The 14,058-nt window shown below is 63.8% G+C and overlaps 1 protein-coding gene and 1 long non-coding RNA gene across 5 annotated transcripts in view; one reads left to right on the plus strand and one right to left on the minus strand.

Moving 5' to 3' along the window:
* Positions 1 to 14,058, minus strand: part of LOC306649639 — a 192,544-nt gene that overhangs the window by 17,758 nt on the left and 160,728 nt on the right. The window lies entirely within an intron of this gene.
* LAT2 (linker for activation of T cells family member 2) lies at positions 2,863 to 13,245 on the plus strand. Of its 4 annotated transcripts, none has more exons than XR_013760669.1 (13): positions 2,863 to 3,016; positions 6,079 to 6,189; positions 6,514 to 6,553; positions 8,683 to 8,726; positions 8,828 to 8,888; positions 9,041 to 9,078; positions 9,285 to 9,300; positions 9,392 to 9,422; positions 9,894 to 9,949; positions 10,696 to 10,761; positions 10,946 to 11,017; positions 11,258 to 11,382; positions 13,072 to 13,237. XR_013760669.1 is itself a non-coding variant. In XM_079120747.1 (13 exons), exons 1-12 carry the CDS (start codon positions 2,878 to 2,880, stop codon positions 11,362 to 11,364), a joined length of 801 nt encoding a protein of 266 aa, XP_078976873.1. In that variant the 5' UTR covers positions 2,863 to 2,877; the 3' UTR covers positions 11,365 to 11,382; positions 13,072 to 13,236. The 4 variants fall into 4 exon arrangements, 3 of the variants coding, with proteins under 3 accessions (XP_078976873.1, XP_078976874.1, XP_078976875.1); XM_079120747.1 differs by having other exon boundaries at positions 9,285 to 9,320; positions 13,072 to 13,236; XM_079120749.1 differs by having other exon boundaries at positions 2,892 to 3,016; positions 6,072 to 6,189; positions 9,285 to 9,320; positions 13,072 to 13,245.

Below are 14,058 nucleotides of genomic sequence, written 5' to 3' on the forward strand. Positions count from 1 at the left end.
CGTGTCGGGCTGCCGTCACAGGCCCTGGGTCCCTCCCCACTGCCACAGGGACGCTCATAGTCCCAGCCAAGGCCAGTCCAGGCAACTCTGCCAGACCCTGTCTCAAACTCGGGCTGGGATGTAGGACCACAAGGAAGAGCGTGTCCCCAAGCCAGCCAGTTGCTGGGTGCCAGCCGGCCTCTTGGAGGTGGGTGTGAACTGGTGACAGCTACCCCAGGGACTGTCCGGAAATTGGCTTTTCACTTGAAAACGGGACTCCCATATTCTGATGACCCAGGCTGTCCTCCCCAGTGTGCCCCCAATTTGCTGTGGGTTTTTTTTTGTGTGTGGTTTTTTTTTGTTTTTTGGGTTTTTTTTTTTTGTGCAGTCCTAGGGATGAAACCCAGGGACTTTACCACCAAGCTGCATCCCAGCCCGTTATTTTATTTTGAGACAAGTTTTTACTAAATTGTCCAGGCTGGTCTCAAACTTGCTATCCTCCTGCCTCAGCCTCCTGAATAATCAGTGACAGGCATGTGCCACTGCACCCAACTTTGATGTCCATTTGTTTGAAACAGAAACTATATTCAGATACTGGACTGTTACAGCAGGTCAAGGACTGACCCACAGCTGTGCACAGCACTGGATGGCCAGTCGGTGACAGTGTCAGGAGGGGACATTCCAGATACTTGAGTACAACATGCTTTTCTGTGTAAAATTTAATTTTCTAAGTACACCCAAAAATAATGTCAGAAAGGAGAGGAAAGCACCTAGTGAGTGGCAGCAGGAGCATGAGGGAATATTCTAGATTTCGTTACTAGTGGGCATGAAATAAGTTTTTCTCAGGAACCTGACAGCTTACACCAGCTTTTGTGGAGTATCTGGCCCTGGAAGATTCTTGGCTCTCGAGGAGATGCACTGTGTGGTTACTTTTCTCACAAATGTGCCTACACAGCTACTCAGCTATGAGTTGCAAACCAAGGTGTCAACCGTTCAGGGTCACGGAAAGGTTTTGGAGCCACACAGTGGCATGTGCCAGTAATCCTAGCAGCTGGGGAGGCTGAGGCAGGAGGATTGCAAGTTCAAGGCCAGCCTCAGCAACTCAGACCCTTTCTCAAAAATAAAAAAATAAAAAATAAAGGCTGTGGATGTTGCTTAGTGGTAAAACACCCCTGGGTTCTGTCCCCAGTACCAGAAAAGAAAAAGCCTGGGCAGCATTTGAGGTCATTGGTGCCTCAGGTCGTGCACTCTGAATGACTGAGGGGCTGGGGCGTTGCTTAGCACGTGTGAGTTTTGGGTTTGATTTCCAGCACCACAGAAAATAAGTAAATTTTGTATTAAATGTGTTTTAAATATTCAGGTTTTCTAGGCGCTGGGGCTTGCACCTAGGGCCCTGTACCCGCCGGACGGGCCGTCACCCACACCCCCAGCCCGTGACCGATGTTTTATCACGAAGTAACATGCCCAAGCCTGCCAACATGCTGCAGGTCTGACAAGGGGACGTGAGCGTTGGTGCGCTAAGGTTCTGTTTCCGTTCACCCCCGACGGCAGGCCACAGTGTAGGGCGGTACTTTGAGAAGGGCCTGGGCCAAGCCCCAGATCCCCTCACTTGCACGAGACAACTGTGCACAGCCTCGGGACTGTGGCCCAGGCAGGTGGCTCCACGCAGGTCCAACCAAGAACGGTCCTGGCACGGACCACGGCCACCATGCCTTGGAAACCCTGGGTGGTTCCTCGGACCCACACGGTAGACCTCAGACCTCCAGCACCTGCCAGGCGTGACCCAGCCAGGTTCTCCGCCAGCCGGGAGTGGGGGAACAGTGCAGAGTCCCCAGGTGTGTGAGGTGCCAGCTGAAGGGCCCCAGTGGGAGGGCTGGCCTGGGCTTTGGGTCTCTCCTGCCTGTCACTGGAAGGGAGAGTCATGGTGAGCCCAGCCCATGCACCTGGCAGGGCCCAGTGGGCCGGGGCACGGTCGCCCGGTGGTGCTAGCCTGTCACTCCCACTTGGTAGGGGCAGGGCAGCTCCTGGCACCAGCACCCACGGGTCTCCCTGGACCAGGGCCTGGAGTTGTGCTGTGCTCCTCACCCAGGGGGTGGCAGCAGAGGCGGGTCGCCTCACCTGGCCCTGCTCAGCTGTCCTGGATGGATGGAGGCCAAGAGCGACCCCCAGTGGGTGTCCCAGGCCTGGCATCATCCAGGGCTAGAGGCCTGGATTCTCAAGCACCAAACTGGGAGTGGGCCTGGGACATGCTGCCTCGTGCCCAGGTGCCTGGCACACGATAGCGCTCACAGACAACCCCAGGGACACTTGCCTCGTGCCCAGGTGCCTGGCACACGATAGCGCTCACAGACAACCCCAGGGACACTGTCGCTGGGGAATGTGCCACCAAATCAGCCAGGCAGGTGTCCCAGGCATCCACACCTTCTTTAGGCCCCACTCCCTCCTGGGGCCCTGCCCCTGGTCTCCGTGGGGGCCCCGGAGGAAAGCTGAGGTCCAGTGCACCTGGGGGGCGGGCAGGCAGGCAGGCGTGGCCAAGTTGCCCCACTGTGCAGGCTGCAGGCCACCCAGCAGCTCTGCCTCTGTCCCTCCCAGGCCACGGGACCTTGGGATGCTGGACGACCAGGCCACTCTGAACAAGTGTTCACGGCCCCCAGCCGGGGCCCACTGAGCACTGAGATTGGTTGTCCCACTCGGGGCGGCTGTGGGTCCTTGTCAACCCCTCTGCCCACGTAACCTCATCTGCTCCACGCGTGTGTGCGTCTGCCACACGTCTCTCCGTCCTGTCGCCCAGCGACCCACGTCCTTTGCGCGCAAGGGTACGTGGGTCTTTCTGCCTTCTCTCTGTCCCTCCCTCTCTGTTAATAGCTGAGTCTGTCCGGCGAGCGGCGGATGTGAGGGATGATTCAGTGGCTGACAGGAAGCCCGTCACCTCGCCTGCTGCCCGCCAGTCTGGCGTTGGCGTCGGTTTGGGCAGGCGTGCGGGTGCGTTTGTGGGCGCAGGATGGGGTGGCCACGGTGAGGAGTCCCGGACACTCAGGTAAGCACTTCCCAGGGGTGCCTGGAGCCTGGCTAAGACAGAGGCCCCAAGGCTGCCCCTACACCCCAAAGGAGCACCTGCGGCCAGGGCACGCAGGGGCGGCCTGTTTCTGGGCTCCGACCCCTTTCCTGCCCTCACCAGCCCAGCCCAGCCTACTTCCTTCCCCACAGCCCTGGAGGCCCCTGGAAGCCCCCAGAACCCCCCCCCCGGGGTGGCTCAGTCGCTGCCAGAAATCCAGTGAGGGGTGGCCCAGGCGTCCTCGTCTGTGGAGTGGGACTGGGAGGCAGGGCCTGCCAGGGAAGCCACTGTCCTGCACCCCTCCTGCGGCTCTCGGCAGGGGCTTGAGGGGACCACCGTCAGAGTCCCTGGGGCTGACGGCCTCCCTTGCAAAGGACTCCCCAGCCTCATCTGAGACGCAGGGTTATTTGGACCAAGAAGCAGACCCCGGGGCCAGGAGCAAGGGTGCTACCTCACTGCCCCAGCCCTGGGGCCTACGACCCATCCCCAGCATGGAGCTGGCTGGTGACCGCACGGATGGTCTGCAAGGTCCTTCCGGGCAGGAGGCCTTAGCGCTGCCGCTCAGGGCGGGCCCAGAGTCTTCCCCCCGCTCTGTGCGAACGTGCTCATATGAAAACTGCCCACTTCCCTTTGAGCTATTTTGGCCTCCGAGCCAAGGCCTGGCCCCACCCGGCCCCACCTGGCCCCTTGGGGCCTTCAGGGGCTGCCCAGGCGGCTCCTCCTGGGGCCCAGCCTCCTCCCCTCACCACCTGCTTTGGGAACCTGACGGGAATGCCGGACAGAGGGACAGGACAGAGCACTGGGCCTGGGGCTGGGGGACTTGGAGACTCTTCCTCAGACTCTCCTGGTAAAAACAGCACCCCCCCCCCTTTTTTTTTCTCCGAATCCAAAGGAGTGAGCGGGAGCCTTTGGCCCAGGCTGCCCTGGGCTTGGACGCAGCGCCCCCTCGCTGGCCTCCCGTGGCTCCCCTGACCGTGGAGCTGGGCTGAGGTGCCTCCCCCAAGATGCCACTTCCCTGGGAATGGGCCCCAGGATCAGGCGGGGACGCCCAGGTGTTGGCCCCAGCCGTCCCCAGGACCCTGTCCCTTCACCCTCACGGCTGTGCAGGAAGCCCCGGCCTTGGCACTGGAGGTGGCAGCAGGCAGGCTCTGGTCAAGCTGCCCACAGTGTTGGCTGCAGGCCGCCCGCCAACTCTGCGGCCCCCATGCCACAGGTCCTCGGGAACCCTAATGGTGACGAGTCTTGGTGGGCACGGCAGCCATGGCCCAGCCCTGTGCACACATCAGCTCCATGCCTGAGGGACAGTGTCATTACCTCCCCTAACAGGTGAGAGGACATGGACCAGCCTGACCTGTCCTCGCCCAGGGCTAAGGGCACCCAGCAGTTCTGCCCACCCCAAGACAGTGGGTTCGGAAGCAGTAAGGCCTTCTGGTGGCCTAGGCCCTCTGAGACGGAAGGTCATCTTCCCTGGGAAGGCCTGAGGGACGCTGGAGGGGCAGCAGAGGGCAACAGGTCGCCTCCTGGGGTCCGACGCAGATGGCGAGGTGGTCTGGTGCAGGCCCCAGCCCGCCCGTGTGCCTGTGCCCGAGTCTCTTTAGGGGGCAGAAAGAGCCCCCGTCCTACCCAAGGACCAGATGATGACTGGGGTCATGGGGGAGGGCGAGCCAGGCAGCAGTGGGCCGAAAGGCCTGAGCTGGCGGCCCGGGAGGCGGGCCGGGCGGGCGCTGTGCCCAGCAGCACTGTGGGGACGCCCTGGACTGACCCCGGCTTACAGACAGGAGGTGAGGCCCAGAGGCTCTCGGCATGGCAGGGCTCGACCCTCCTGAGACCAGGGGCACCGAGGGGTGAAACGGAGCTGCCAGGGCGGAGGGTGCAGAGGCTCGGCGAGGTGGGGGCGAGCCCCCCTGCACCACCCCGGTGACGCCAGCGGCACTGGTCACATGGTCTGGGAATATGTCCATTCCCACTGACTCACTCACCTAGGGAGCGGGCGGGGGTGATGGTGACGGCACCCCGTGGCTCAGGGCTGCATGGAGATCCCTCATCTTTGCCGTGGTCATCCCAGAAGCTCAGAGCGAGCGAGGGGGACAGCCCTGGTCCCCAGCCTCAGTCTGGGCAGCAGGTGTCCTGTACCCGCTCCGAGCCTTGGTTCCCCAGCGGTGCAGTGGGAGAAGCCCTCCCAGGGATGAGTGGGGAGACCTGGTGGCATAGAGTGGCCATCACAGGGCTCAGCCCTGGTGTCCCCGCCCATGCTGAGTGCCAGTCCAGTGTGACGGTCCTTGGAAGCCTCTGGAGAGCGCTGAGTTTCCACTCATTCCCCATGTGGCCATCACACCAAGGCCCAGAGGCAGGGACTGGCCACTGACCATGAAGCAGCCCGGGGCCAGCTCCTCCTCACCCCGACTGTCCTCCCTCCAGCTCGTCCTGGACAGTGCCAGCTGCTGTGGGCAGCTCCTGCAGCCCACCTCCTCTGGGAACCCCTTCCTGACTTTCCTCCAGCCCCCCCAGTAGGGGATCTGGGCTCCCAGGGGTTCAGGAGATGAAATGCCCTCGGTCCCCGGGTTCCCTGGGAGGCAGAGCAGGGCCAGGTGCTCCAGTGCGGGTGGGCTGTCGGGTGTCAGGCTGGGGAGCTGGACTCTGACGCCCGACCCGGGTTGGATTGACAGGGCCGGGCCATGTGGGAGGAGGGCTCAGACCTCGGGTCCCTTGGAACTCAGGACACTTGACAGGATGTGGCAGGCAGGTGGGGCCAGGGCAGCCGCAGGCAGGCACCCAGCCTCGGACGCTTGACGTGTAAATCAGGGTGAGCCTGTCCCTCAAAGGGCTGCCTGGCTTGGTGAGGAGCTTTGGGCGGTGCCCAGGCCTGTGCTCTGTCTGGGGGGCTTGGGTGCTAGTTCTAGGTCACCTGGGGAATGGCGGGTCCCTCAGTCCCAGGAACAGGGAGGGAAGAGGGCTGTGGCCTCCAGCCGGGTGGGGTCAGAGGTCTGAGCGTGTGGGGCAAGGCCGGCCCGGGCCTTGGCTCACGGGGCTGTTGCAGCGTGCAGGTGGACGCCGGGTGGACATGAGCCTGGAGACTGAGCTGCTGTGGCCAGGGGCGGCGCTGCTGCTGCTGCTGGGGGCCGCCGCTGGGCTGTGTGTGCGCTGCTCTCGCCCAGGTAAGGGGACGGGTACAGCAGGCTGTGTCCCAGAGGCCTCCCAGGCCAGACCTGGCTCTGAGGACTATGGCCTGCTTCTCTGGGGGCTTTGGATTTGTGGTGCCAAGTGTGGTCTCAGGCAGGGAGGCTGGGCTGCCTGGGCTGCCCTGTCCCCACACCCTCCTCTCCTGACAGACCCTCTCCATGACAGGTGGCCTCCGACATGGGTCGCTGGCCCCTTTCCTGTCTGAGGCCTGCAGAGGGGACAGGAGACATGGGAGGAGGGGGCCTCGCGCCTCGTCCGTGGCACTCGGGACACTTGCTAACCCCACACTGTTTCTGCAGGGGTGAAGCGGTCGGAGAAGATCTATGAGCAGAGAAACCCGTGAGTGGCTCCGCGTCCCCATCCTCGCCTGCTCCTGTGGCCTGGGCGTTGGCCTCCCTGTGGGCACCCCCACCCTGTCACTCCTGCCTGCCCTGTGGCAGGCTCCAGTGGGTCCCCAGCAGTCAGGACAGGGGGAGAAAGGGCCCAGGGGCTGTCCAGGCCCTGCCCCAGCCTGGGGCAGGGAGGCCTTGGGGGCAGGACCAGCCACCTCCAGCCCTCCAGAGGTCAGCAGCTGTCCTTGGCCAGCTCTGATCCCAGCCAGGTGCTCCTGCTGAGCTGGGACAGACAGGGGACCCCAACCTCACAGAGCCATGACCTGGGGAGAGCCGGACACAGAATGTGAGCAAGGTCCCAGGTTCCCCTGGAAATGCTCGAGGGGTTCAGGAAGGGGTGGCCATGTTGCTTGGGAGCCCAGGGAGGAGGTAGGACTGGGAGAGAAAAGCCCCAGGGCGTCCATGTGTGAGCTGTTGCTGACCAGGGTGGGGCTGAGGCCCAGAGCAACCCTGGGCACAAGGACAGTAGCCTTCCGTGTCCTGTGATTGAGTAGAAGTGACACAGGCCACTCTCAAAGACAGCCTCACAATACTCACAGGCACACCCACAACACACACACACACACACACACACACACACACACACACACACACACACGAGACACACACACACACCCATGACACACACACACACCCACAACACACACCCACGACACACACACTCACACTCATGACACACACACACACGACACACACACACACTTCCTCATTTCCTTTTGCAACTGAAAAACCACAGTGAGATTTGACAATACAGTCCCCCCGTCCCTGCCACCCAGCGGAGGCTGGACCTTTCTGTGCTTTTCTGGCCACTTGGCCTTCTGGGATGTGTGCCTGAGAACTGCCTGCTGCCCCAAGCCCCTGCGTCCCTGACTGCCTCCATCCCCTGTGGATGGAGAGCTGTGGACGGCCAGGCCCAGAGGCTGCATGTCCTCGTGGGCAGGGCCGGGAGGGAACTCCAGGACTGTCCCCTTGCTGGAGCGCCTTCCCCTGCCCCTCCTCTGCCACCTCAACTGGGGTCAGTCCTACGGGTCTGCACAAAGCAACTGTCCCCAGGCCCAGCTCCCAATCACCTCCTCCAAGAAACCATGTCCGACTGTCCTGTGGCTGTAGAGCATCTCTCCTGAATCAGGCTCCTGGTAGTCTGGGCCAGGTGTCCATTCTGGCTCAGGGTAGGAGCCCCCAAACCTGCTTTAGTAGCCAACTGGCTCACCTGTAAGGGCAGCTTCCATCTTCAAGGGTTCTTCAAGGTCCAAGGCGGCAGCGGGAGCTCCGTCCCTCACCTCTGCGTTCTACGCAGTAGGAATAGAGAAGGGATACGGGCGACAGGGGAGCACCCCAGCTGGCAGTGCTGTGTGAGGATCTTTCTTGGAACCATCAACACCTTGATTTGCATCCTGTTGCCCAGAGAATTGCGGCTACACTTAGGTGTGAGGAAGGTTGAAGAAACAGCCCTTTAGCTGGGCCACAGCTGCCTAAGTAAACATCGGCCTTCTGCAAAGGGACAGCGCGAGTGCAGGCGTTGGCTGGGTGCCTGCTCTCGGCTAGGCCTTGCAGTGGCTCACCAGTGGTTGGGGAGTAAATGGTAGCTTTGAACATGCCCGGAGGGAACATCCTCTTGGGAAGGACAAACATTGCCAAGGTATCAGGCAGGGGGCAGCCTCTTGGTCACTCAGGCTGAAGTCATTTCCCCTGGTCCCCAGTGAGTCCGAGAGCAGCCCAACCCTGAGGCCCGAGAGCCCCGGGTCGCTCCCCAGCCCTGCCACAGACACCCCTCCCCACGCAAGGCCTGAGACCCCAGCAGGATGCAGCCACGCGGAGCCGTTGGGGGACTGGCCTGCTGGTGGCTGGGTTCCAGCCAAGGCCATGTGAAGGGGGCCTAGTCGGGAGGCAGGGGCCTGGGCTGGAAGCAGGGGAGACCCTGGTCTGGGGCCAGGAGCTCCTGCCCATTACACACGCCTCCACCCCATCCTTCACCCCTCCTCTGCGTCCCCTTCCCTGCCTGTCCCTCCCTCCTGTCCCCGTGTGCCTGGGCTGTGGGAGGCCACGCCCGGCTCAGCCCGCTCCCCATGTTTGCAGGCAGGAGACCCGGCAGAGCTTCGCGGTGGCGCGGACCTATTCCTGTGAGTCCTGCGGCCGAGGCTGGGCTTGGCCTGGGGCCTCCACACCCAGGTTCCCCCCTGCATCACCTGGGGCTCAGCCAACACCTCTTTGCCTTTCACAGTGGTCAGGCAGGCCTGGCCAGGGCCGCGGATGGACACGACCCCTGACATGGCAGCTGCAAGGTAGGGTGAGCTCCCGGCACAGGCCTTGGGGTCCTGCAGCCCGGAGGTCCTGGCTAGGTTGAGCCCAGGCCCTGGAGCCCCAGGGCTGGGCTCTGAGGGGCTGTGGCCTCCCCCAGCGCCGCCCCCAGTGCCCGCCTGTCCCAACCCTGCAGGTCCGACAAGCTGCTGTGCTTCTCCACCCCGCTGGAGGGTGAGTGACAGCAGGGCGGGCGGGGGACAGGCCGTCGAACACTCCTGGGACCCTCACTGTGCAGGGTTGAGCTGGGGCCAGGGGCGGATGGCACGGGGGATGGAGCACGTGCCAGGTGTGAGCACAGGGAGCACCCGGGCTGTTCCTGGGCTCCGCTGGGCAGGGGGCGAGGCCAGCCGGGGAGGACAGCCTGGCCTTTCTTCCAGATCCTGCCTCCCCCAGGTACCAGAACTTCGGCAAAGGTGGGTGGGCTGGCGGGGGCAGCAGGGGGGCCTGGCCCGAGCTCAGGCCTAACTCCCTCCATGTCCTCCAGGGAGCAGACGGGACTCGGATGCAGCCTACATGTGAGTGGGCTCCCTGCCCTGGCTGCCCCTCCCGGGTCCCCTGCCACTGCCCCACGTTCTTGTCTGTGAACTGTGAGCGGCTCCCGCCCTGGGAGAAAGCTCCGGGCAGCAGTGTCTTCTCCCAGGTGACAGTGGCTCTGTGGAACCCCACGTGGCCCTGCTCAGGGGGAGGGGGCGTGGGGGAGACCAAAGACGGGCACCCCAGAGAGGAAGGGCCCTCGAGTCTTTTCATCACCAATGTGTGAACTGTGGCCCAGGCAGGTGGGGACCCGTCCAGGGGCGCCACCTTCAGGTCCCTGGACAGCGCAGGCACTCAGGGAAAGGGGAGGGAGGGGTCAGGAGACCTGGGCAGAGCCCCAAGGGCCCCTAGGTGAGCGATGGCCAGGGCTGCCCTCGCCTCGCTGTCCCCCACGGGGTCGTGCTGACACAGGCCTGCCCCGCAACCTGTGCCGCGTCTGCTTTCTTGGCCAGAGACCCCATCACCACGGACTATTACAACTGGGGGCACCCGAAGAAGTCCCCGGAAGGTGAGGTGGAGGGCAGTGGTGCAGGATGCTGCTGGGCAGGGAAGAACGGGGAGGAGGCTGGGCCTGGAGGTCAGCAGAGGCTGCTGGGGAGATGGGGAGGCTGGCCTGGGCAGGAGCCACAGAGGGCAGGCGGGTGTGGGCGGAGCATGCGGACAGGGGAGGGGGCCCCAGTGGGGGGCAGTGGGGAGTGGCAGGGAGCCTGGCGTCCTGTACCCCGGGGCTGGGCGGCACCTGATGAGCACAGAGGGCTCTGGAGATGGCCGTTGACACCTGCGCTTTGCGGGAGACTCGGATGAGGGTGCAGTGCCTGCGGGAGGTCTGGTGGGACGGGGCCCCTCCACCTGGTGCTCGCCGCTGCAGGCCCACGTGGAGTCCACGTCTGAAGTTGGGGGGCTTCTTCCCGGTGTCCATTCACCATGGAAGGACGTTGGGAGGGCCGAGGCTGGAGAGCCTCCTTGGTGCAGGCCCCAGGGCACCCCACCAGCCTGGCTGCCCCCCAGAGCCCCAGCCCCGCCCAGCAGTGAGCTGCTGCCCTCCTCGAGGCCACCCTGGCCGCCTCCCTCCCACCGCAGCCCCGCTTCAGGCCTCCCCAGCGCATTTGGCTGTGACCTCAGGAGACAGGGAAGGAGCGGGGTGGCGGCCAGGCAGCCAGCTCGCCCAGTGCCCTGGGGCTACCGGCCAGTGCTGGCAGCAGGGTGGGAGGGGGGCCGGGCCTGACAGGCCACGTGCTGTCCCCTCTCTGGCAGACGACGACGACGATGCCAACTCCTACGAGAACGTCCTCATCTGCAAGCCCAGGACCCCAGGGTCAGGTGAGGCCGCCCATCCCAGAGGCAGGGCCAGGCCCGCCTGTGGTGAGCCCTGCTGCAGGGCTGCCACCTCGCCCCCTCTGGTGCCCCAGGCGCCCCTGCGCCTTGTGGGGAGGGAGCCCGGGATCCCTCCCTGGTGGGGCACCTGCCCCTCACTAGCCTCCCAGACTGTCCCTGTGTCCCCCAGGTGGCGAGGAGACCGAGGATTATCAGAACTCGGCATCCATCCATCAGTGGCGGGAGTCCAGGAGGGCCGAGGGTACGTGGCCGAGGAGCAGAGGCCCGGGGGCGGCTCGAGCAGGCTGGGGGACTGGTCTCCAGGCTGGACGGGTGGGACTCCAGCAGCTTGCCTGCTCTCAGCGCAGGAGACTCTGGAGCACCCGAGTCCCCTCCATGGGACATCTGCAAGCCACTCTGTGGGACCTGGGGTCGGAGACGGCACCCCGCGGAACAGCGGTGGTATGAGCACCTTCCCAGCACCACCTGCCCTGGTCCACAGGGCAAGGCCTGGCGGCTGGATGTCCCTGTCCAGTGAGAAGCCCAGACGAGGACGCAGGGGAGCCTGACTACGTGAATGGGGACCTGATGGCAGCCCGGGAAGCCTAGGGGAGGCCGGGGAGGAAGGTACGGCGCCCGGGAAGCCCAGGGGAGGCCGGGGAGGAAGGTACGGCGCCCACCCCGTTTCCTGGGCTCACCAGGCTCCAGGGGCCCCAACCCAAGGGAAGGGCAGCTCCGTGGAGGCGCCCTGCAGGGGGCCATAGTCAGTGTCTGTGGGTGCTCAGGATGTGGGGGACCCCACTCCCCACTGACTTCAGTCCAGCCCACCTGCCTGATTCCTGTGGGACCAAGGGACTCTCAGCCACCAGCTGAGGGGACAGGTTGGCAGCAGGGCAGGGTCAGCCTCTGAGGAGCCCCTCGCCCCCCCCGTGGGGAGGACACCTGGGGAGGAGTGAGGAGGCCCGAGAGGTGGAGGGGTGGGGTGGGCGGGCCAGCCCTGGGGCCGTGCTGCGTAGGGCCTTGGGGACAGGATGCGACTCCATGTTCTTCAGGGGCCCCTGCCTGGTGAATGCAGGAGACAGCGCGGGAGGCAGGGGGCCAGCGAGAGCCCAGCTAGGAGCCGCTCGCGGCCAGGCACAGGGGTGGCAGAGAGGGCCAGGGGCAGACGTGGCGTGTTTTGAAGGACAGACGGATGGACGCTGGGGGGTGCAAGGGAGTAGTTGGGGCTGCCAGGGTCGACCTGAGAGCTGCGGGAGGCCACTGTCACAGCTGTGGACATCGGGGAGCAGGCCTGAGGAGAGGCCGGGAGCTCGTTTGACCCAAGCCCAAGGTGCCCATCCGTGGCAACGTGGAATGGGCAGTCCTGGCCCAAGATTTGGGCCTGGACAGCCTTGGGGACTGTCACCGCATAGGTGGTTCTGAAAGCCAGGTGACTGGCAGTCACCAAGGGAAGGAGGGACAGATGGGACCTAGGCCAGAGGTGACTGCTGAGGGCAGCCGCAGAGGCAGCTCCCGGGAGCCCTGAGGACAGTGCTCAGGGAGGGTGTGGCCAGGCACAGTAGAGGGGTTGAGATGACAGCTGAGCTCGGGCGTCTCTAATACCAGGGCAGTTTTGGTGACATGGGGGTGGGGGACAGGGAGACCTGTTTGCAAAGATGGTAAATGGAGATCATTCCAGAAGTTTCACTTGAGAAGCAGAGAAAGGGAACCAGGGCTGGAGAGGTCCTTTGAGATTGGGAAGATGGCATGGCCGTGTCCTTTGCTGACAGATGCCATCTGGGAGGCATGGCTTGGGGTCGGGCTGTGGCTGCTGGAAGCTCTGCATCCTGATGCAGCTGGCAGAGAATAGCAGGGACAGCAGAGCCCAAGCCGGGTGCCCAAGTCCAGGAGGGCCCAGGACAGTAGGGAGGTCCTTTCTGTGCACAAGGGAAGCACAGGACAGGACACTGCAAGCAAAGGCCACCAGTGCTCTGCAGAGGGTTCTTGGGGCAGGCAACCAATCCACAATCCAGGCCCAGGCAGGATTCAACTCAGAGCCAAGGTGGCTCGGGAGGCTGAGGCAGGAGGATCGCAAGTTCAAAGCCAGCCTCAGCAGCTTAGTGAGGCCCTAAGCAAGTCAGCGAGACCCTGTCTCTAAATAAAATATGAAACGTGGCAAGGGATGTGGCTCAGTGGTTGGGCACCCCTGGGTTCAATCTGGCGAGGCCAGGCTGCAGGGGGCAGCTGGAAGCTGACCCCAACCAACCCTCGGGTGCCCAGGAAACGAGGCACGGCAGAGCAGACCCTACCCGGTAATGCTCTCCCTCTGCGCTGCAGGAGCCCCGGGGCCCTGGTCATGGCCCAGCCCACTGTCTCCCAAGGACTGCTTTCCAGTGCTGTCCACTTCTGGGTCCCTGCTGTGGCCACTCCTGGAGAGGACACTGAGACACCTCCCGAGGACCACCATCTGTGGGGAACAGCCTGGGGAATTACCCTGAATGGCCGAGCCTGGGCCCCCTTGGGGCAGGCGGGCTGCCACCTGGCTCCCACGTGACGGGGCGCCCTGTGTCCAACACGTGCGACATTGGCATTTGCGCCCCTTTTGCTTTGGATTTGGATCCCAAATTGCTCACTAACACTGGTCTCTGTAAGTCGCTAACGTGGTCCTTCGGTCTATTGACTTGTGCAGGCGGGACTGTGTTTATGTTCTGGGCTTGGGGGGGCCTCTCTGGGTGTCACGTCCACTTCTGCACAGCACCGAGGATGCCGGCTCCCCTCGGCCCTTCAGCAGGGGCTTCTCTGTGCTTTGGGCTTCTGTTCACTTGGGAAGAATCGAAGCCGGGGCCATTGTGCTGTCCCTTTAACGAAAGGCTCCCTGCTGCGGACAAGGTGTGGCCCAGTGGGGTTCAGTGGCCCACCCCTGTGCTGCCAGAGCTGCGGGAGGCGGGAAGGAAGACCCCAAGTTCAGGGCTGGCCTCCACACTCAGCCAGGCTACCTGGAGACGTACAGGACACGGCCAGAGGTCGAGTGCTCCCACGTTCAAGCCCAGTAGGGGGCAGCACACCGGGAGCCTGGTGGTCAGAACAGCGGCCCAGGGAACTCTCGGGAGCCACAAATGCCACTTGGGGAAACAAAATGTGTCCTCCCACCGATACACGCCAATAAACCACTCCAGCCCAAGAGCCCCGTCTCTGGTGTCTGCCTCGCTCTGCTCAGGGAAACCACCCAAGAGGGCGGAGGCCAGGCTTCCGGTTCAGTAGGAAGAACCTGAGGCCAGAGGGGCTGTGGACAGGCACTCGGCCCTCTTCCCAGATGCCACATCG

Source organism: Sciurus vulgaris (genome assembly GCF_902686455.1).
Source record: "Sciurus vulgaris genome assembly, chromosome: 18".
NCBI classification, from domain to species: domain Eukaryota; kingdom Metazoa; phylum Chordata; class Mammalia; order Rodentia; family Sciuridae; genus Sciurus; species Sciurus vulgaris.